The following is a 24,438-nucleotide window of genomic DNA, read 5'->3' on the forward strand; positions in this document are numbered from 1 at the left end:
AGATAATATCATATTCACGTGTGTAGCCCCCATCCATCCTGTGTCTAATACTTATACACTGAAATGAAAGTAATAGATTGTTTTCTTTGGAACAATTGGAATTGGCCCCCTTCTCACCTTTTTTTTTTGGCGGGGGGCATCATCTTGAAAATACACAGTACCAGGGAATGTACTGCAGTTACTTCTTCAGGTTAAATAACTCAATTGATGGTAAATATATTTTCATCTGTGTACAAAGCAACAAGTTTACCCCAGGGTAAATCAGATCTTCAGGCTGTTGGTATGTAAAGTAAAACTTTTTCTTCCTAGAATTTGGCAGAGTTGAGTCTAGGAGGAAAAGAGTATGTGTGTGGGTGGGAGATGGAGGAAAGGAGAAGCAGCTAGCTGAGAAATGTAAGCAGTTGTTTAAAAAACCAAGCGTAAATGCTAATCTTGCAGAGCTTTACAACTGTATCTCACTAATGTTAATGTTGGCTTTTAAAAGATGATAGAATTTGGTATTCTTTTCATTACAAAACTCCATTGAATTTTACTGAGAGAAAATGGAACTTCCCATGGGATAGTAATAAAATATGTACTTAATTAAAATGCCAGATTTTGCCTATATTTTATGCATTCTCTTCTTGAAGAAGCTGAATGTGTTAAGTGTGCAACCAGGTAGTTAACATGGCTTTCATACTTTCGAATTGCAAGAAGGATTCATAGCAAAATTTAATTAAAAAGTGGATCCCTTTTCATACTGAAAATATAGTCTTTTTTTTAAGATTTATTTATTTATTTGTGATAGACATAGAGAGAAGAGAGAGAGAGAGGCAGAGACACAGGAGGAAGGAGAAGCAGGCTCCATGCCGGGAGCCTGATGTGGGACTCGATCCCGGGACTCCAGGATCACGACCTGGGCCAAAGGCAGGCGCTAAACCGCTGAGCCACCCAGAGATCCCCTGAAAATAGTCTTTAGAAACTGGATTTATATTTATTTAGCAGCATATCTGAATAATATCATTTAAGAACTTCTTAACAAACTATAGGGAGATTGGATGGGCAATCATGATGTAGCTAAAATAAGCATAACCCTTAATTCTCAATATATGAATCACTGAAAATAAGACTTTGTGAAACAGTCACCAGCCCTTGAAGCAGTGTTTTGTGCAGAGTAGATGTTCAAAATGTTTGTGAGAGCACGTGTGAATGAATGGGAGCATGTGTGATTGATGCCTAGATCAATGAGTAGATGTGTGAATCCATGAGCTTAACACCTCCTTTTGCTGCCATGCAGTTATTCTGCTTCTCTTCCTTGTGTCCTTACTCTGGTATATTTAGATTCGTGCTCAGAAAACATGTAGGCTTCAAACTAGAATAATAATCCCAGGCACAAAATGCAAACAAATTTTGGTGGAGATTTATATTATGGGAAGTGGTGTTGGTAGAATGAAATTCACCTGGAATAGCTTCAGCTCACTGGACAGTCTGATGCCATGCAATCTAGCTTGTTGCAGTGGCTTGTTGCCCAAATAGCTATTACTGCTATTCTCTTGGTGACCTCTTACCTACCTTTTGAGATTCAGTTAAAGCTAAATAAGTCAAAATGGCTAATGGGCCACTGAGGTTGATGCAGGGTCAGTCATCCTGGCTTTGGGAATACGTGTCTGGCTGGCCTTGACTGTCCGGGAAAGACTTTTTCTTGCCGTAAAGATCTTTTACTGTAGTACAGGTAATGGTCAGGAGCCTGGTATCTTGATCCAGCATTGCATATATTGGGTTCGTGGCTTAGTTATTATCAGCAATGAAACAGTGGGCAGTAGGCTCATTGTAAATCTCTCGATTCCTCATCTGTAAAACAGAAATTTAAGTAGTAGTTACTTTTTAGAGGATTTGTATTGATGTCTGCCTTAGATAGGAGAAGCTATGCTTCCATCAATGGGAAAAGTCTTTGAGTATTGTCGCTACTCTGCACAGGGGTCTGAACAAAAATGAGGAAGATTTTAACACATAGCCAGGGTCATATTTAATTATTCATCTGTCACTGCCCTTCATCATCTGCAACTATTAAGGAGCCTTTCTTTTTGACTTGCCAACCTGGCAGGGACTTTTTAAGTCACTATTTCCATCCAGGTGCCAGTGTTTAATTAAACTCTTCAGAGTCTATGATCATTAAGATAAAAATGTTCATTCTGGAAAAGTTTGAAAATGCTCTCTGGTTAGAATGAGATTTTTGGCATGCTTTGGCTGTGGTCTTTGGCTATAAATTCCTGAAATGCTGACATAGTTGAATTTATTTTGTTTAAACACAATTGCTAACATTTCCAAGTATCCATATGGATTCGATAAATACTTTGCTTCTCCTTACTCTATATATGAACTGGGCAAAGAGGAATGATTATGATTCTGGGAATTCTGAACATTTTTCATTTAGCTTGATGCTGAAGTGAGTTGGAAATATTTCTGTGTCATCATAATTTTGTGGTTTCAAAACTGTTTGGATTTTCAGGAAATCAGTGGTAACTTTATAATAGCTGAGAAAAGTGAATTTTAAAATTCTCAGTGAAGAGGCAAGTGATCCGTTTTTCATAGGAAAAACTTTTTCAAGGGAATTTGCTGCCAAGTTGTCTGCAGTGGCTTCAGGCATTACTTGACCTTCTGGCACATCAAGAAATTGTTTTCTTTGTCTAAATATTAAATCAATATTTTAGGAAGACTGGGTAGTATATGGTATGTAGTGCAAGGGCACAAAAACATTTGGCCGTGTGTATTTCCACATCTGCAAGCAGATTTGGTTTCTGTAACCGCATCAGTCAAGCAGATCTTATGGAATGTATTTTCATTCCCTCATGGTTGCATACAAATTCTAGTTCTCTAGTAAATAAATTGCAGTGGCCTTTCTGACAAAGGTAGACAGTGAAAAATAGTATGAGGATATAGTACTTGCACCCTTAAGCAGAAGTAAATTGCTTTTTTGTTTCTTTGTGCTATGAAAAAGAAAAAAAATTTAGTAAGAGTTTCTTCTAAGTAAGTATTATCTATGATGTGATAGACTGTGTTCTTTTCATGGCTGTTTTTATTTCTGACTGCAGTAGATACTACTTGGAACTTGTAGTCTCCTGTTCAGATGCCCTGGTGGGGAGGTGTTTTCTTCTTTTTGCTTTTGTTACTGGAAATACTTACCCTCTCTGCCTTAGCTGCTCTATAAGTGGAGACACCTTCAATTATGACATGCTACACACTGTTAAGGCATTTTGGTGCCAGCCAAGCTTTACAGGGCACAGTCCTTACATGTGCATTTAGGGCTATCTAATGAAGGGTTAGTATTATTTGTGCTTAACAAGCATGTTCATTGAGATAGGAAAAGAAAATAAACTTTTTTTTTTAATTGCCTGTTGTATCTCTGCCAGTGTGCTGGGTCACAGCCACCCTGTCAGATAGGAATTACCATTCCCATTTATGATTGGGAAACTCTCCCACTAATTGGTGCTGGTCTTCAAACCTGTGTATTTTATTTTATTTTATTTTATTTTTTATTTTATTTTTTTTAAGTGAAGGAAGTCCTTCTTTTTATTTTATATATTCATGAAAGACAGAGAGAGAGAGAGAAGCAAGCTCCACGCAGGGAGCCCAACGTGGGACTCGATCCGGGGACTCCGGGATCATGCCCTGGGCCAAAGGCAGGTGCTAAACCGCTGAGCCACCCAGGGATTCCCAAACCTGTGTATTTTAGAATTTAAAGCCCATATACCACATCAGCCACCTCACTGGAATTCATAGTGAAGTGAAATACTCAAAAGTCACTAGTGAATATTATCAAGCTGGAAAGAAATTCACAGAATTCCAGTCTGTTGTCCCAAACTGTACCCTTTGTACAGTTAAGTCAGTGGATAAAAATGGATTTCTCCAAGGTACCTCATTCTTAGCCTGACTCAGGGTGGACCTAATATCTCCCTACCTGTATATCCCTTATCTCAGTTGCACAAAGATTTGTTCTTGACCTCTCTTTCTCTCACTGCCCACATTTCATCAGGACTAATGTTGATTCATCACTGTGTTGAGAGGAATGCCCTCAGTTCAGATCTGACTCCTGTGAAAGGAAACATGGTGGGAGAGGGGTTGGGTTAGGATAGGGTTGAGCCAAGACCCTCAGACTATGATGGATCTTACAACACCTCAGCTGGTCCAGCAGGAACGCTGGAGCAGAAGTCGCCTTTACAAAATTCCTGTTTTGAGCAGAAATGACAAGATCCTGATACACTGCTATGCTGGGGAGCTACTGGGGAAGAATGTGACGTGGGCTTAAAAGCTGAGGTGCATCCGAGGCCCTGCAGCTGAAGACAGTCCACTAGCTGCCATCTTGCAGCTGCTCTGAAACAGTGCCCCTGAGCAGCTGCCACCACTGTTCCAGTCTGTTCATCCACAGCCAGTATGGTGGGTCCCTGTTTATGTTCCACTCTAGTTCATCCATTATGCTACAGCCCTTTGTTTTCTTTTAAGATTCTGGCTTTAGGGCAGCCCGGGTGGCTCAGCGGTTTAGTGCCGCCTTCAGCCCAGGGCATGATCCTGGAGACCTGGGATCAAGTCCCACGTCGGGCTCCCTGCATGGAGCCTGCTTCTCCCTCTGCCTGTGTCACTGCCTCTCTCTTTCTGTGTGTCTCTCCTGAATAAATAAATTAAAAAATCTTAAAAAAAAAAAAAAGATGCTGGCTTTATTTAACAAATGCAAATAAATCAAAAAGTTGCTTCTTGGTAGCAAGAAGCTAGAGGTAAGGTTGTATTTAAAATGGATTTGTACAGGTCATATTAATAAATTATCCTTGGCAGAATTATGGCTTATTTGCTGACACATTTTAGGTAACTTGTACGCCAAGAAGTTGAGCCTCCAAAGGAGTTCTTACAATACTAATTGATGGCAACAGGGAGAAATTTTCAAATTTCTCTGGTGTGGGTTTTACATTGCTACATTGCATAAGATATTAAAATTCCAAAGTCTTATTTAAGGATTTGTTTCTTTGTTCTTCTTTTCTTTTATCTTCTTCTTTTCTGTCATAGTGTTTCACAAGAAAATACATGCTATGACACATGAATGGAATCTGTTTTATCCTCATGTAATTCCATATAAGAATTTTTTATTTTATTTTATTTTTTTTAAAGATTTTATTTATTTATTCATGATAGACACAGAGAGAGAGAGGCAGAGACACAGGCAGAGAGAGAAGCAGGCTCCATGCACCGGGAGCCTGACGTGGGATTCGATCCCGGGTCTCCAGGATCGCGCCCTGGGTCAAAGGCAGGCGCTAAACTGCTGCGCCACCCAGGGATCCCCATATAAGAATTTTTTAATGAATACTGTCTTATACTTCTAGTATTTACTATCTAAAGCCTAGGAGCATCATAATACCTGTACGACAGCCAGGGATGGATGCATAGTACACAAACTAACGTATTGTCTCATTACATCAGAATTTCAAGGTAATTTCCTTTCCATAAAAGGCTTCAGGTATGTCCACTACAATGCTCAGTAGGCCTCAAGGCTTATGAGTATATATACCACTATGGAGTGGGTGATAGGTTTTTTTTTTGCCTCATATTGCTCTTTGTATTCTCTTGTCTAATACTGTAATTAATAATCTTGTCATACCTTTATTTTAAACCCTTGAGAAAAAAATTTAAATATAAACTCTTGGGCTGAATTCCAGATGGGGTCCTAACTGAGTTGTTCTCAGTCTGCCTTTTAGCATCTCATCCCAGCTCACATTAGATCCCAGAGTTGGAGAACAGACTCTGAGAGGGAGTTTCTTGTGTAAGAATTTGAGGAGTGCCCTTGAGGTCAACACCTTTGGGAAGGAAGGGTGGAGAAGAAACTCTAGGGAGAAGTCGAGCTCAGGATAGTCCTAGTGCTATTCTCCCCTTCCCCTAGTGGAGGCTTTGGAGTTGGGAGGCCCTTCAGAGCTGTTCCAAGTGGCCAGGATTTTATACTGCATGGGATACTCCCTAAATGCCACTAGAAAGAGACACAAGCAGGCAGGGTAGCTTTCTAAAGTTGAGGGTTGTTGGCCCGCAGCACTCCCAGCATCTTGGGGGAAAGAGCCATTCAGTCCTATAGGGAGATCTGTTTGGCTCACCACTTGTGCTCTTCTCCAGCCACACTTGACTTCTCCCTAAAACCTCTGGGCCTGCTTGTCTGTTATTTCTTTCACTTAAACTTCGTGTTCACTAATTTTTTTTAAAGATTTCATTTATTTATTCATGAGAAACAGAGAGAGAGAGAGGCAGAGACATAGGCAGTGAGAGAAGCAGGCTCCATGCAGGGAGCCCGATGCAGGGCTCCATCCGGTGACTCCAGGATCACGCTCTGGGCTGAAGGCAGGTGCTCAATCACTGAGCCACCCAGGCATCCCTCAGGTTCACTGTTTCCCTCTACTTTGTTTACTTAACTCCTGTTCATTCTTCAGATCTTATCCTATAGGTCTCTCCATAGAAAAGCTCTTACCAATCTAGACTCTGGTGATGCAAACCCAAAGCATGCTATATTTCTCTCCCATTTTAGCATCCATCACATTTTCAATTATTTGTTTGCTGTCTTTATTTCCTGTGTGAATAGCCTGAGTAGCATGATGGTAACATATCCATCCTACTGCATCCCTAAGGGGGAGTGGTATGTTGGCACATACTAGGCACTCAGTAAACAGATATTGATTCGCTAAAATGGAAATAGTATTAATATTTTTTGAGATTTTTCTTGCTTATCAAATATTCTATCATCAAAAAACTAAGCAATATGCAGAATTCTGTGGTTACTTTTCGTTCTTGCTTTATTCAGCACTCCATCGGGTGTAGCATGCTGTGTTTTTCTTGCATTTTTATTTTTATGAAAAATCAAGTGCCATATAAATTAAATGAGCCATCACAGAGGTGAAAATACTGGTTGGTTTGGAGTATTTATGACTGACTAAATTTCCATAAGATTTGACAAACACTACAATGCCATCTTTCCATTGGATATCTCTGTGATTTATTGTGGCTTTAGGAAGTATAAACAAGCAGATGTATCTTAAAATTACCTCCATTCTTATTCAAGACCATATGAAAATAAATATGTATTTACAAAATAGTTAAATACAAGGTCCTTGTTATGGTATAGAATTCTTGGGTTACCAGAAGATTTGTTAGAAGGTGGGGGTGGACAATAGAATATCCCCCAAACTGAGAAAGCACTTTGAGACTGGAAGCAGGCCATTCTGTATAGTTTGTATAGTTTTACTCAGGGTAACTTACTGACAGGAGGGATTGGGCAGGTGACAATACAGCTGTGCATTTATTCTCTGCAATGTCCAGACCTTAGTCCATAGATTTTATAGAGCTAGAGGACACATAGAAGTTCTCATTGTAGTGAGATCAAAGGGCTCACTTGCACCTCAGAAGGTTTTCATCCACCTAATTGATAACTTTTAGTTCTCATGGCACCACCTGTTTGTCAGCAAGGGGATAGGCTATGTTATCTCTAACAAAGTCATCGGAGGCCAAAACAAGCATTCCCCATCCCAGCCTTGGTTGGCATATTTAAGTTCTGTATATTAATCTCTAAGGGATGCAGAACACTAGTCTCAAGCCAGATTATCAGGTGAACAGAACAAGATGGAAGGCCAAAGATGGAGCCAGTATTGTCAGCATTCTTGCACTTATTAAATCATAGGAGTCTTTGTTTTCCATTATCCAGTGCTTGACAAAGAGAAGGGAGCTGAGTAGTACAAGGAAAATGTAAATCAAAATTGCTATGTTGATGCAGAATGAGAAACACTGAGATCATTGAAGAAGTAAAGAAAATAAACCTGGATTACAAAACCTTGAATTAATATTTTCTATACTTTATTTACAAATTCAGTTGTTGTCCAGCAATTCTTACATGAAGAGCAAGATTCCCCCCTATTGTTTGTTTTTTTGAGATATTATAAATTTTAGCTTAACAGACTCCTGTGTCCTTAGAATTAATCTTCCAGAAATTGAGTTTATAGGTCTGTCAAAATAAGTAGAAAATAGACATATATCCCTTTTAAGGTAGTTCTTTACTTTCTCCCTTTTTATATTTATTGTATAAAAATACAATAGTTTCTTTCAGTGCTGTAAGAGATTAGTATATAACTCTGAGGTGAATAGATCCTATTAAATCCCCCTGGTTAAAGAAGGCTACCCTCTCAAAGTTCACAGTCTGAGCAAATCTTTGGTTGTTTGTTCTGTAGAGAAGTTATCCAATTGGCCTAGCTTTTTGATACTCTCTTGTAGCTTATAGAATATGCAGGTCGGCCAGGGAGTCAGATCCGGATTTAGGTCCTCACTAAACAGTGTCTAGCTGAGTTCACTTTTTTCATCAAATTCCTTGTCTATAAGAATAATGACTTCTCCTTCATTGGGTAGCTGTAGGATTTAAATGCAGGAATCTGCAGGGAGTGCCCTGAGGAGTTCTGGCACTAGGCCCCCAGCGCATGGTAGCTATTATTATTATGACCAGTGCCTGGAAATAGCATATGTTTTTATTTCCCAATTTCAAAGTTAATTTTTGAAATGAAGGTTTATTTCCCCATTGAATTCTAAAAATTTTGCACATGTATAAAGAAAACAGTTATAATTTAGAAATTATATTTTGGAAACTTATGAAAGTCTTAAAATTTTTTGGCTGTTCCTAAAACTCCTTTGACATTTAGAAGTTGTCAAGACACCATCAGGTATTTCAAAATGAGATCAGATCTGATTCATTTGAATGACTCTGATGGTTTCTGAATTTATTTGATTATGATGAGGCTTTTTGTTCCTGTATTTCCCTGAATCATGTGTGTGTGCATGTGCATATGAGCAAAATCAAGAATAGTATGTAGTGGGTAGGATTTGGGTGAAAAAAACTCTTTAGGAATTAACAATTTCTAAATCACTGTTTACATCTTTTAACTTTTGTTCCTGAGTTTTAATAGCTCTCCAGGACAGAGTTGAGAGCAAAGTGCCACAGGAGTCCACAAAAGGAGTGACTAACTCATTGGAAGACCTCATAGAAGTGACATTTGGGTTGGCTTTGAAGGATGAATTATTTGCCAGATGGAGAAAGGGACGGGTGTGGGGTGGCTTTTACAGACCAACAAAGTAACATGTGAAAAGACAGAGCCTTGAAAGCACACATATTTCATTAACAGAGAAATTAGCTGCCTAACATCCCTAAGATGTTGCAATGTAAGTGCTGCCCCCAGAACTAGGCAGGAGTGTCCCTAAATGGGAGAGGTATGAGAAGACACTGAGAAAGCCTTTGGGGCCAAGTTGAGAAGGGTTCTTTACTGAAAGACAGTGCTCAGATTTGCACTTCATAAAGGTTTTCTGGGGGGAGAATGAGCTGAAGAGGTGAGAGAATGGATGAGTTGTTGGAAGGTGTTGGCATGAAATGTGGTGACAGGAGTAGGAACAAAAGAGGTCAGAAGTGGGACACAGGCGATAGGATGGATTTGTAAGAGAAAGGATTACAATTAATATGTATGGGATACATGTGACATATAATGAGCTTAACCTCATGACAGCCCCACTAAATAGGTTAGTATTCTGCAACTAATTTTTTAAAACAAAATGTTACTATATTTCTTGAAAAAGAATACTATATTAATGGACACTTGGTTTGCTTCCATATCTTGGCTATTGTAAATAATACTGTGATGAACATAGAAGTGCATGTATCCTTTCAAATTAGTGTTTTTGTATTCTTTGGGTACATACCCAGTAGCAATTATTGATCATAGGGTAGTTCTACTTTTAATTTTTTGAGGAATCTCCATACTGTTTTCCACAGTGGCTGCACCAGTTTGCATCCTCACCAACAGTGCAAGAGGGTTCCTTTTTCTCCACATCCTTGCCAATACCTGTTATTTCTTGAGCTTTTGATTTTAGCCATTCTCACAGGTATGAGATGATATTTCATTGTGGTTTTGATGCATAGGTAAAGAAGATGTGTATATGTATATACACATCGAAATATGTATCAGCCATAAAAAGAATGAACTCTTCCTATTTGAAGCAACATAGATGGAACTGGAGAGTATAATGCTAAATGAAATAAGTCAGTCAGACTTATAATTTCACTAGTGCAGAATTTAAGAAAACAAGCAAACAAACGGGAAAAAAAATGACAAACCAAAAATCAGACTCAACTATAGAGAACAGAGAGAGGGCTTACAAGAGGGTGGATGAGTGAAATAGGTGAAAAGGAAAAAAAAAGGAATAGGTGAAAAGGATTAAAAATACACTCATGATGAGCACTGAATAATATATGGAGTTGTTGAATCACTATATTGTACACTCAAAACTAATACAACACTATAAACTACACTGGAATTAAAATTTAAAAAAATTTAAAAAGGAATACTGAGGTCAAATAAATTTGGAAGAGAGTAAAGAAAGAGTTTTTGCTCTAATAATGTTATTTCTTATAACCTTAGTCTGATATGCTTTGTGAATTCCAAGAGAAAAATGTAGAATAATTAAAATATATCTCAAAACCTATTTATTTGATTTTAAAGAAGTTTCTTTTAGGACTCATATTGAGAGAAGTCTTATTATATTCTCACTTTACAAACTGGGAAACTGAGACTAAAGATTACGTATCTTGTTCAAGGATTTTACAGTTCATAAGAAGCCCTGTCTATTTTTAAAAGATTTTATTTATTTATTCATGATACACATACACACAGAGAAAGAGAGGCACAGGCACAGGCAGAGGGAGAAGCAGGCTCCACGCAAGGAGCCCGATGCAGGACTCAATCCTGGGACTCCGGGATCATGCCCTGAGCTGAATGAAGGCAGCTACTCAACTGCTGAGCCACCCAGGCTTCCCAAGAAGCCCTTTATATTTAAATCCATGCTGTTTGTTTTAAATGATGCAGTTCTCCTATTGAAATTGTTGGGATTTAAGGTTTGAGGCTAGGAAACAAGTCAAGACTAACTTAGAGGCTTCTGGTTTGAGTGACCACAGTTGTCAGTATGTTTAACTAAAATAGGAAATGAGTGAAGGAGCAGTTTTGTTTTTATGTGGGGGGGAATGGAATGGATAATCATTTCAGCTTTGGACTTGTTGCATTTGAGTACATGGTGGAGATGTCTAGTAAATAATTGGGATACCAAAAAAATGAAAGGTATATTTTTGGACTTGAAGAACTGTAACATTTTTTTGTTATAAAATGAGCCATTAAAATTTAAGTATTCAATTTCATGATGTCTTTAAATAAAAGTTTCTAAGGTGATGTCCAGAACTGCCAAAGTAGACACTTTGAAGACTTTTGTTGTTTTCTAGACACAGTTATTATTTCATAGCCAAGTATCATATTTCATTTTGTGTGTGTACATTTTGCCAGAAAGTGGTCTGTAGAAAACTTTAGGAGAAAAATCTTCAATAATTTTCTTTAGAGTAAATTATACTTGGTAGCCCTTTTGGGGTAATTTAAAGATTTCTTGACACCAGTTAGTGTCCATTTGAATGAATTGTATTTCAGGGGTAGTCTCAAGAGTTGTTCACCTCTGCCATGAGATTGTCTATATGATTTTCAAAAAGACTTTTTTGCTAATAGTGTATCTCATACAGCTTTGGTTTGGTCTGCTTAAAGGTTTATACTTCAACATTACTAGATATTAGTTGATTGAAATTAATATTCTTAATTTTCTGCCATCCTTTCCATTATTATTAGTGTCACCACGTTACTGGAAAACTGGCTATTAGATTAAGATCTTTAATCCTCTCTCCCCTAGAATGGTCAATGTTAAGAAGTGAGGTGACCTCTGCACCCTGTGGGAGGCATACAGTAAATGTCAGTAAGCAGTATAAATGAAACAGTTTGCCAGTTTAGAAGGCACTTTTGCTAAGTGGGCATTGGTCATGGTTTTACAGATCATTTGTTTCTTGCTGGATGAGGGCTCAAAGGGCATTCAAGTGGTTTGTATGGTGAGGGAGTCAGAAGGACACACAGCAAACGTACGGAACAGTAAGCAGGAAAATGAGGCTGGAATGCAGAGTTCATGGAATAGGTAGGTGGAGACAGGCTTAAAATAAGGTGGTTTTGGGACCCCTGGGTGGCTCGGCAGTTGGGCACGCCTGCGTGGTTCTGGGGTCCTAGAATCGAATTCCACATCAGGCTCCCTGCGTGGAGCCTGCTTCTCTCTCTGCCTGTGTCTCTGCCTCTCTCTGTGTCTCTCGTGAATAAGTAAATAAAATTTAAAAAAAAATAGGTGGTTTGGAACTAGATTAAGGAGGATTTTGTGATGTGTGATTTCTTAAGAAAATACAGTTTCCAGGTGTCTTAGTCAGTACTGATCTGGCTATCACCCTTCTGTGGACAAGTGAATTTACTAGGCCAAGTGAAATGGGAGCTGATAAAATGTGCACATATGCTTCCAACTAATTGGGAACCAGGTCTTCTTCCCTTCTTGCCACTTGAATTTTTATTTCTAATACCGTTTGATTTTATTGTTTGGGCAAATTTTCTATTTTGATGGTGATTTTCTAATAAGCTTAAAGGAAAAGATGAAGTTAGCTGAATTTCTTTTCAAATACAAACAGAAATAAAACAAGGAGACAGCAGATGTAAAAAACATATGCTAAACTTCTCAGTTATGGTCTTATCATGCTAGCTTTAGTGTAGGCTCCTGATGTGTGCTTCTGTTTCCATGGCTACCTGCTAGGCAGCAGAATCCCCCCCAGGCTGCTATACTCTAGCCTCAATTTTTCATGGAAAGGAAATTCAATACCTTTTAAAGGGTGAAGTCAATACTATTTTTTTTTTTGAAGCAGATGGATTATGCATTTTTAAAAATAAAAATGGTTGCTACAGTTTTGATTTCCAAGTTATAAGTGAAGCCAGACTTGAAGGCAGTGTTTTAGGGAGTTTGAAATTCTGGCATTTAAATGGTTTCTCCCAGGATGGTCCCCATGACAACAAAACTCAGTGCAGGTATTGAGTATCATCTTTGCTGTGAAACAGTCATGCCACAAGAATGCCTTTGATCCTTAATGCTACTCTAATAAACAAAGGCAGAAAAATTTAGCTTATTCAAGGTGTTACATGGATGAATATTTCAAAATTATTTTTAAGAGCTTAATCAAATTATAATTATAAGTGAACAGTTAAACAACTGAGTGATGATATGATATATTGTATTCTTACATTGATGTTTTGTTCACCTAAAAAACAAGGAAATATTTCAGTTGCCAATTGGAAAGAATAATACTGTTTTCTGATAGAAAAATTTAAATTTCTTAAACCCAGCTAAAGATTGCTGTTTTAATATTGCTTATTTTGTGGTGTAATAAGTAAACTCAATACTTTGGCATAACCGCCCCCTCCCCAGTTTTTCTGTCAAAGAAAAGTTTCATTTTCAAGCAAATACCTTATGGAGTCATACATTTGTTAAATATACAATTTTTAAAAAAAAGTTTTAGTGTCTTAGTTCAATGGCCATTGTAATATGTACTTTTTAAAGCTTTGCAAAGGACTAAACTGATACTGAGACATAATGAAGGAGGTACCATCTAAGGAATAAGCTGTTTACTCATTAACCAGTATCACTTGAATTTTAATGGGCTCTTTTTTTTTTTCTAAAACTGAGAATTAGTTTTCTTGTATTTGTTTGTTATTAAATTTTCTCTTATATCCAATTGGCCATTGAGAAAAAAGCATAAAATCTTCAATTCCAGATGGACTTCTTCTGATTTGACATCTTTATCCTTATCTTCAGTAAGAAATCATTTTTTACAGAATCACCCTTGTTAAATCTAAATCTCTCTCTCTGTCTGGTGTTCAGTACAGCATCCACTTGCGGACCATGGCTCAAGGAATAGATGCAGAAAGTCATGGCCAAGATATTGGGGGGTTGGTTAAAGACACTTGAGGATGAGCAGGGCTAACTATAGGAACTGAACCATGGGACAGAAGTTAATTATAGCAAATGGATAGGATTGATGGCCTGGAAGAAATTAGATTGACTAGTGTTAGGAGATCTTACAAGGGTGTTTTGTTTTTTGGGTTGTTGGTTTTTGTTCTTTTTTGTTTTGTTTTGTTTTGTTTTGGTCTATTTTTATAGTTTCATTCAAGCCTTAATTAGATTTCTCTTGTCCTCTCTTCTGACACTATTCTGCTACATCCATATTCCTGATTAGATGTTATAACAAACCAGTTGATCTCCTTTAACCACATGATATCTTTAATCTTTAATCTTTTGTTTACTCTCCACAAAACTTCACATTCTAACCACAGGATATTGTTGTCTTTAAGGTGTTCTCTGCAATATTGTATCTTTTGTAGTGCAAAGTACTGGCTAAGGATGTAGGCACAAGCTAGACTACCTGGGTTTGAATCGTGGTTCTCCCACCTGTTAGCTCTGTGTGTGATCTTAGACAAGTTGTTAACTTCTCTTGTTACAGTGTCTATATCTGTGAAATGGGAAGATAATGATACCTACTTCATAGGATTATATAAGAATTAATATGATAAAAAAAAAAAGAATTAATATGATCAGAAATGTGTATGGGGCACCTGAGTAGCTCAGTCAGTTGAGTGACCAACTCTGGATTACAGCTCAGGTCATGATCTCGGGGCCATGAGATTGAGCCCCGAGTTGGGCTCTGTGCTCAGCAAGGAGTCTGCTTGGGATTCTTTCTCTCCCTTCCTTCCTCTGCCCCTCCCCACCCCCCCGCCACTGTGTATGCACCAGCTTTCTCTCAAAAATCAATAAATCTTTAAAAAAATATCTACTGTGTTTTCTGTTATAACAAATTACCATGAGTTTATTGGCTTAAAACAAGACAGATTTATTGTCTTATGGTTTTCTAGGTCAGAATTCCAATACAAGTCTCACTGGGCTAAAATCAAGGTGTCAGTAGGACTATGTTCCCATTAGGAGGCTCAAAAATTTATTTCTTGCCTTTTCTAGCACCCACAGGCCACCCACATCCCTTGGCTCATGGCCCCATTTCTGTATTCTCAAAAGCTTTCTTTTCTGTAGTCACATGTCTCTCTGACTTTACTATTCTGCCTCCCTCTTCTACTTTTAAGGACCTCTGTGGTTATACTGAGCCCCCTTAAGATGTGTGGTTATACTGAGCCCCCTTACATAATCTAGGATAATTTCCCTATCTGAAGGTCAGCTGATTACCAACCTTAATTCTATCTTCAGCCTTAAGTATCCTTTGCCTTGTAACCTAACATATTCACCAGATCTAGGAAGTAAGGATGTGGAAGTCTTTGGAGGTGCCATCATTCTGTCTCCTTTCCCTTTTTACCTCTTCTGTCCTAGTGTTGTAGGGTAGGTGTTTGTATTTTCCCATACTTCCATTTTAGAGCAGATGTGTTACCACAAGCAGATGAGCGGGCCCAAGAGAGGGAGCAGTGGCAAGAATTATGTGCTGATGCTATTTTTTGCAGCCAGAGAGACTGTAGATAATTCCTTTGTCATATTTTTATAGACCTCCAAATTGGTCTCCCCTTTGGTCATTCATTGCCTCTGAAGGTTTAATACAGTTAAGATATGGACATTTAGTCTGTTTATCAGTGAGAGGTCATTTTCCTGCTGAAACCTATTTTCTTTTATACCTATAGAATGTGAACTAATACATCAAATATTATGATTTAGAGTGGGCAAAGACTCAAACTCTGAAATAAAATATGTTAGCGTTGTGAGGTGTCTCACAGGTTACAAATGTTTTTATAAAAATTATTTTATGGAGCCTGTCAACAGTTTGAGAAGTGAACAGCTCAAATCTTCTAGACAACACTCATTTCCAGAGATTTGCTTGCTCATTTCTTCTGCCAAAGAGGACAGGGAGAAGAAAACACCTACCTCTCCCTTAATTAGAATTTGGCAGAAGTGTGATTACTAGGAAGGGGGAAAAATGAATGAGTAAATGAGTTCCCAGTTTTGCAGCCAGAGAAACTAAAAAGAAACGTGATGGCTGCCCATTGGCTGTATCTATGTTTCTATCTCAGCCTGGTTCTGTTCCTTGATGTGAATTGATTTGCAAGAACATGTTGGGGGAGGGAGACATTCCTTTCCTTTTGTAAAGTGGGCCATGAATATATTAAGACATTGTTTTTTAGTGCAATGTATATTAACCAGCACACTCAATGATTGCATTTAATAAGAAGGGGGTAGAGGGAGAAATCTGTTCTGAGTTCATAAAACTCCAAAGAAAAAAAATTTAAAGTCACTTGATATGTCAACAGCAGGGAAATAATTCATTCTCTCTTGAAGAAGTGAATGCCAATAACAATAGCTGTGATTCTGGCAATGGAATAGCGGTTGAGAGCGTCACTTTCAACTTTTGGCTCTCTCCTTTCCTTCCATTTCCAAAGGACATTCTCCCCAACAACAGAACCACGTGATTTATCCTTGCTCTTGTCAGCTGTAGAGGTTCATGGGACCACACAGTGTGATTGGAGGGCCAGGTCTGTCTTCCTGTGGCTATAATCACAAAGAAAGTATTCTTTTTTTAAAAAGAAAAATATAAAGTGATATATCTGTTTGTTATTAAAACCTTTTTCTATGCTATGGAGAAGATTAGCTTTAGCCTTGGGGTGCCAGAGTAAACTTGGATTTAATAAACTATGGCCATTTTACTACTATCTTCATTGCCCCTGAATTGTATAGGTCAGTAAAATTAAGAAGGCAATGTTTCCATCATATCCTCTTTGATTATAGTTCTGTCTTAAAAAAACAAAAAGATGTAGGAACGAACTTTTATACTAATTTAAAGAAAACTAGTAAGCAAATAAGTAATTGATATAAGAAGTAAGTCTTCACAACTTTTTTTTTCATTTTCTTAGGGTGTATGGTATAGATTTTAAATAACATAAACATTAATGTGCTCTCTCTAAAAATAGGTATTTGAAAGTTCCTTACAGTCTTTTGTTTGTATCTGTCCAAGTTAATCATATTTTAAAATGTAAAACTAGTAATAGTTGTTACTTCTGTTGCTTTGACATCCTGCATTCCACAGGTCAAATTTGGCCCACTGCCTGTTTTTGTATATAAAATTTTATTGGAATACAGCCACATCCATTATTTACATATTATCTATGGTTGCTTTCATGCTATAGAGGCAGAGTGGAATAGTGGAAATAGAGTCCTGCAAAGCCTAAGATATCTACTATCTGGCTTTTTGCACATATGAAAATTGCCAACTATTAGACAGGAAAGGTATATCACACCATACTGGGTGATGTGGGTTTAAAAATTATTCAAGCCTGAGTCTCTAATAATTTATGGTATTAGTTGGAGAAGAGATATCCTAGAGCTCAAGTGATAGTACAAATCACATTTAATTTACTCATGGACTCCAATTAAGTGGTTTTGAGTGCCTCCTGTGTGCCAGACAATGTTCTAAGCATTTAAGGATATAGAAGTAAACAAAAAAGACAAAATTTCTGCCCTTATAGAGCTTACAGCCTAGAAAAGCAGGCAGATAATAAAGAGATGAACATATATCATATAGTGCCTGGTGTGCTATATTATGTACAGAGGGATTCACACTACTGGTGTTGTCTTTAGCAATAAATTAATTTTCTTAAGTATCTTCATCTCTGTTGAGATTCACATTTTTTTAAGAGGGAGCAAAAGGAGAAAGGAAATAGTTCAAGCTAATAATTCTTTCTCTGAGCTTTCACACATGGCTGAAAATTATACTTTGATATAGGGTGACAGTGTATATTATATTGTGTTCTGCTATGGTAGAAGGGTAACTGGGCAACAGGAAAGCTATGTCTCTTTTTGGCTGAATGGCCTTGTAAAGATTTTTAACTTTTCTGCAACATGTCAAGGGTTGTTCTCTATCAGTGCTTCTCAAATTTGAGTGTGCATTGGAATCACCTGGAGGGTTTCTTAAAACAAATTGCTACCCCACCCCCTGAGTTTCTGATTCAGTGAGTCTGGGTGGGGCCTGAAAATTTTCACTTCTAGCAAGTTGAGGTCGGCTCTACTGCTGGCCTGGGAACCACACTTAAAGAACCACTGCCCTACATGATTCTAGTTCCTACCAGTTCCTCCAGTATTCTTAAACTCCCTGAAAAAGTATTATAGCTCTTTGAATTAGACTAGGAAAATCCCACTAAGTAATAGTTTGGTCATAATGGCCACTTAATATATAGGGCTATTTACTGAAGAAGAGCTTCCAAAGAAAGATTTTTTAAACTTGCTTTGATCACATGGATTGATTTCCATTTAATAGATTTATATTTTAATGGTTTCTTTAGAAGAATTACACTAAATTCCAAGGGTGGAAGCCATAATTGTTCATGATTTCTTCCTTTTCATGTCCCAAGTCCACCATATGGAGGTGTGCAGTAAGTGCTTAATACTGATTTGTTTAATTGAGCTAAACTTAGAGAAGGACAGATGCTTCTTAAGTTCCTCTTCCTGAGTTGCTATTGGTTTTCTGTTAAATTCCATTTTGTATTAAGTATTAATTCCACTGGTGGTCAAAACTCTAAAACTATAACATGTACTCATGACAATATGTAGTGTTGTTTCTATAGAAATTAAAAAAAAAAAAAACCCTTCATTGATGGTTTGTTTCCTTCCTTGAGTCTAAATGTACAGCAAAATAAGTAAATACTAAATAACTCACATAATAAAGTAGACAAAAATTCATTGTGTTCCATTACATAAAATAACTTATGCACTTAATTCAGTATAATTCAAGACATTTTTGTTAAATACGACTTTTATTGAGCATTCCCCCAAAGGCCTAACATTAATTTTTAAAGTAAATATGCATTTCAACTTCTGTTCATAAAATACCTGCTATGGGTCGAGAAAAATATGTAAGAATTTCTACCATTAAGAGATTTTCACACCCTTAGATGGATAAGGCAAGGACTGCAAAACTCAAATATCTAAGGAACTGGGCACCCAGTACTTAAAAGTTTGAATTTTTGTGAGTTTTTAAAAAATGTTGCTTAAGTTAAAAATAAAACATGATATGGACCAACAAAACCTATGTTCACCAGCTGAATTCCAACATCCAGCCTTCAGTTTATAATTCTCAAGTACATACAGTGTCTGGAGTGTTGCACAGGATAGGGGGTGAGAACAAATTCAGATGCAAAGATTAGGAACAATTGTTCAGATAAGTTGGTATTTGATATGGACTTTGAAGATACATAAAGGTTCAAAATCTAGAACAGTGTTAGGATAGTGGGTTTTGCCAAGTGAGCACATGAGAAAATACTGAATGCAGGTGGATGGAACAGATATTTCAGGCATCTCAAGCAGTTTCTTCCCAACAGCAAGACAGCAAGAAGAGTAGCTAGTGAGAGAAAAGCCTAGTAAATGTGTTTGGGATTCTGTTGTGTGGGGCCATGATGGCTAGTGGAAAAGCTTTATTATACTTAGTTTGTTAGACAACTTGAAATACCAACCATGGACAAATATAACGTATCTGGGTTATATTCATGCCCTATTACACTTAATCTACAATGCCATTGGATGTTAGAAACATAGAATACTAAGAAAGAAAAAAAATGCTACCATTTAAGCTATGACACCAGTGCTTTATTATCATTTGTAATTATTTTAAACTTACAAGAGCTCTTTTAAATATGTTTTGACACAAGAAATGTGAAAATATGAACCTTTATGTCCTAGTTTATGTATGCACAGGCATTGGAACGATTGTCATAGGACCAAGAGCTATTATAGCTGTCAGTTTGAAGATGCATCACTTCTTCATTGGTGTTGAAATGTGCATCTTAGAACCAATGAAAATACAATTGGTAAAAAATTCTACATGCTGGATATTATGCTTCTGCCTGTAAACTGGATTCAGTAAAAGATATTTGAAGCTGAACTGCTAGATCATAGCTACCATTACCATCCAGCTGTTCTCATTTGCAAATGAAAAGTTTTGTTAAGACCTAAGTATTAGAAATCCAAAGGGCACCAGCCTTTTTGTTGTTGTTGTTAAAGATTTATTTTAGAGACAGCATGAATAGGAGAGGAGGCAGAGGGAGAGAGGGAAGCCACAAGCAGATTCCCCAATGAATACAGAGCCTGACTTGGGGCTCAATCCCAGGACCCTGAGACCGTGACCCAAACCAAAATGAAGAGTCAGACGCTTAACTGACTGAGCCACTCAGGCACCCCTAATGCATCAGCTTTTTAATTGGAGTTTTTACTCTTTTGAAGCCACAAATATTTTCTTACATGAAGGATTTTCATTGAACACAGCTGATTCCTATTTCATGTTTGTGATGTTCTTGAAAAAGTCTTTTGCTTTTCCAATTTTTTTCCTCCAAAAAAGTGTTGAGACTTTATGAAGAAGAAACACAACCCTAGAGAATAAACTATTAATCATAGGGCTGATTGAAGGGGTTTGAAATGGAAGATGTGCCTACCCAAATCAGCAATGGCAGTGTAGAGGGCTGTGGGTTTCCAGAAACCATCATTAATTCAGGAAAATCATTAAGGGCCACAGGCTCCCAATGATCAAGTTTGTTCTTTGCTCTTATTTTTTTTATCACCATATCTGAAATCTCCTTATTTCTCTATTAATAAAGTGATTCTGGCATAAATGGTATAGTTGAAAACATTGATCACAGCCATTTCTTACTGTCTCCACTGGGGTGATTTTAACTGAAGTCACCCTAGTGTGCTGCCAGTTTTGTGGTAATTACTGGTAATATTTTTAATAAAAATAGAGATGTAAAGAAACTATGTCAACCATAGATTTCCTTAAAGTTTAACTAAGTCTTACATTAATAATACCTGGGATGTATTTGTATTTAGGTAGTAACATGCCTAGTAGGAACTATTTCATCTTTTTCTCTCTGTGTGTATGAGATACAATACTTAATCAGTTAAGATGCAAAATATTTCATTAGATCAGTACTGCTGGAGAAAAATAATTCAAGGCCCAGGAAATAATATAGCCCAGAATATAATTGGGGTTTAGCTAGTCATGTTGCATATTCTTATGTTTTATTTTTCCTTATTTGGATCATATTTCAAATTTTGTTTCTAAGAGGCAAGTGAGATGCAGTTTTATTTTTAAAGTGTCTGAAGCACTTATTCATTCACATGTAGGTTTGGAACCAAAAATCCACAGGCTCAGTATTTTTAGGTGATCTAATTCATTTGGGAATTAAGACTGTACTTGTAACATGCCTACAGGGTGCATTTTATTTTTTCCAGGAAACCAAGTAAAAAGAAGATGTTAAAATGGAAACAAGCCACTCTTGCTGTTATAACCTTCTCTGCAGCATACCTCATGATGATTTAGCATGAGCAATTAAACTTTCTCAGTTTTGCTTATTTTTAGACCTAGAATTGAATTTTGTGTGCATTTTTTCTTTTTAATACCTCTTCAAGTAAAGGGAAAATAGCAAAGACAAAAAGCAATTTGGTATATAGTTCTGAATCTAAGGCATTTCTCAACTGTACAAAAAAGTCTGAAAGAGCTTATCTGACGCATGGATGGGTCCACTGTGTAGCATTTGGGCTATCGTGGAGTTGTTGAGGAAAACATATAAACCAAAGTTTTTGTTGGCATTTGTAGTGTATTGATTATGTAACTTTCTGAAACCAGAAGTGCCCAGGGGCAGAGTTTGAATATCTACTTGCAAAAGATCCCAGTTAGACAGTGTGGTCCTGATTCTGTCACACAAATGCAAGATTCAGACTTTCCCCTACCATCTCCCGTCCTTCCAAAGCTTGATCCCACCTGGAATACCAGCAGACCCTGGCTTAGCAGCAGTGGAATCAGGCCTCAGCAAGGGGCAGTAAAGGAACATGTTACCTCTAATGCCCCTAGCTTGTTGGGCTGCTAGGCCACTCTTTCATGAGTCTCTTCCTCCGATAGTCAGATCCTCTGTTAAATATTTTATGGGCACTGTTGATTGTAGAATAAGTTTTGATTATTTTCAAGAGCACATCTGTCCCTTATATCAGGAGACATTTCCAGAAATATAGCGATAGACATTGTCTTATTACCATGAGTACACAACATTTACTAGATCCAGCACTTCCACTCATGGCTGCAAAGAACAGAAGAATCAGTCAGCATAAATTTCCAAATGCAGAGGTTGCTTTTTAATCACATCACAAAAGATCTGGAGATCAGCTCAGAGCTGGTTCTACTGATCAAGACATTGGTGACCAGGGACCCAGGTGCTTGCATTCTCTCTGTAATGTGCTTATTTTATTTATGCTTGTAATATGTGGTTGCAGGATGATAGCTGCCACTTTAAGCAGTCAGGAAGAAGTGGGGAGGGTGAAGAGCTGCATAGTCCTATCATTCCTTCCTCTGCTATTAGAAATTTAGACTGCTTTTGGTGGTCTCCTACCAGCCTAATAGTTCAGTTTGTTGAGGGGGTTTTCTGTTTGTTTTTTATGTGTTGGTCTGCAGTGTGGTTTGTATGTGATGTAAGTTCGGGATCTAATTTTATTTACATAAAAGGAGGCAGTTTTCTCAGCACTAGTTTCTTGATGATCTTTTCCTAGTAATTTGTGATGTTGTTTTTCTCATTAACAAAGTTGTACACACACATTCTCTCTCACTTGCTTTGTCTCCTCCTTCTTCATATTTTCTGGGAATTTGTTTCTTTTGTGCCTTGGACATTGTAATATATCTTAATATATGGTTGGCAAGGACCTTTTTCTTCTTTTCTGCCCTTATCTATCTTTTTATTCCATTTTTCTATTCTGTTCTAGCCTAGTTTTTTCTTTTCCTTTTTTTCTTCTCTTTCCTATCTTAACACTGACAGGTCAGGAGTAGATGGGGTCTCTGCACACTCACTATGTGATAGGGCTTGACTGTTGGGTTTCTTTTTTTATTGATCACCAATTTAAAAACCAGTGGTATTTGTAATTAGTGTATCAGATGCGTAGGAAGCCTAGATTCAACAATAATGCCTTAACCACAGCAATGTGAAAATCACAATGGACTGGCCACACTAGAAGCTTTTGGTTGGGGTTGGTTTTACTTTATTGCCAGATGGGAGCAGAGTGCGCACCTGCAGCTGTAACAGCTCTGTACAATGTTGCTGTTTTCTGCTCTTGTCTCCTCACGGTCCTTATCGGACTGAAAAGTGGTGTGTTGGGAATTCAGAGTGAGTGACCCAACAAGAGCCTATTTTCTTTTCTTTCAAGTAGAAAGTAACTTTTTTGTTCAGGTGAATACTACTTGGAAGACTGAATAAATGTAGTAAACTCCATTAACAAACTGGATAATCCTGAAACCAAAAATGTGGGGATCTGCAAAAAACGGTCACAGAGGAGTAAAAGCACTTTTGGTCTCAAGTTGTTAGGGGGAAAAAAGCCTGCAGCTGTTTTAAAATGGGCTTTTCCTCTTGGAGAGAAGTCCAGAGTCTCTTGCACTTCTATTCTAATTTCTTTATAACTTGCCAAAGGTTGGAACTTCTAGGCAGTTGATGTCCCACGCTGGAAGGAGCTGAGGAATGTCTCCTCTGAGTCTAGAGTGGGTGGTCCCCCTGGGGGAGCCCCTCCGGCATGGCTGGGAAATGTTCTTTCTGTGGCCGTCTTACAGTACGGGCTTGAGGGACAGACCTCTGCATGCGTGTGTGTGCGCATGCGTGCACACTCAACACTCCACTGGAGTTCTGATTTCCAAGCTGAAATTGTTTACCTTCCAAATACTTGGACAGAAAAAAAAAAAAAAAAAAAAAAAAGGAAGCTGGGAAACTACTCCAAACGTGAAACTGTTTCTCTTTTAGAAGATCAAAATTGCAAATGGGTCCCCTACAGACCTGAGGTTTATTGCTTGCAATACCAGACGAATTACAGTATGTATTGCAGTCATTGTATTTTAGGTTACATCTGCTTTCTCTTAAAGTTCCTTGGTAAACCGAAACTGTGAGTAAAAGCCTGACTCTGAAGATTTTGAAAAGCAACTGGGTCCAGATCACAGGATTTTTCTTTTGTTTTCATGGAGGAGTTGTTTTGCGTTTGGTGACTCTTATTTAAACCAGTACAAATGCAGGGAATAGACACCCTTATTTTAGCCTTATAAAATTTGGTTTGATTCCCCTTTCTTCTTCTTTTTCTCCCCTCTATCAAGGCACACATTTTTGTGTCTACCCTCTTTCTTTCTCTAGCTCTAATGTTTGCTTTTGGTCATCTTGGGGATAGATGGAGTCCTTATTACCTTCGTAGTGTGTTCAGCCTTATAGTTCCATACACCAGGGTCCCAAAGTCAGTGGGGTTGTTAAATTTAAAAACTGAAAGAAGCTAGTTCCTTGGTGGACAGCTGAGACTCTTCATGTGATTTTGGTTTACATTTGGTTGGTTTTCACATTCACATAGTTCAGTGCATTCGGTGAATTATTTCTTAGGCTCTGGCAACTCTGTACCGCTTTCTCTATGTCAGGGATTTTCCATCTAACATCTTAAAGAGAAATTGCAAAAAGTCTATGGAAACCCCAGAATTCT

The 24,438-nt window shown here is 37.7% G+C and overlaps 1 protein-coding gene across 4 annotated transcripts in view; it reads left to right on the top strand.

Annotated features, from left to right (window-relative positions):
• The window catches only part of BICC1 (BicC family RNA binding protein 1), a 270,915-nt gene that overhangs the window by 177,711 nt on the left and 68,766 nt on the right, over positions 1–24,438 (top strand). Inside the window, exon 1 of one of the 4 annotated variants that reach the window (XM_038533969.1) lies at positions 11,936–12,030. The exons of the other annotated variants lie outside the window; for them this stretch is intronic. Within the exon in view, the coding sequence (XP_038389897.1) occupies positions 12,000–12,030 (31 nt within the window). The 5' untranslated portion in view covers positions 11,936–11,999. Of the gene's footprint in view, positions 1–11,935; positions 12,031–24,438 lie in introns of those variants that run through there. 4 annotated transcript variants of the gene reach the window in all.

The sequence above is a fragment of the Canis lupus genome, chromosome 4, assembly GCF_011100685.1.
Source record: "Canis lupus familiaris isolate Mischka breed German Shepherd chromosome 4, alternate assembly UU_Cfam_GSD_1.0, whole genome shotgun sequence".
Lineage (NCBI taxonomy): Eukaryota > Metazoa > Chordata > Mammalia > Carnivora > Canidae > Canis > Canis lupus.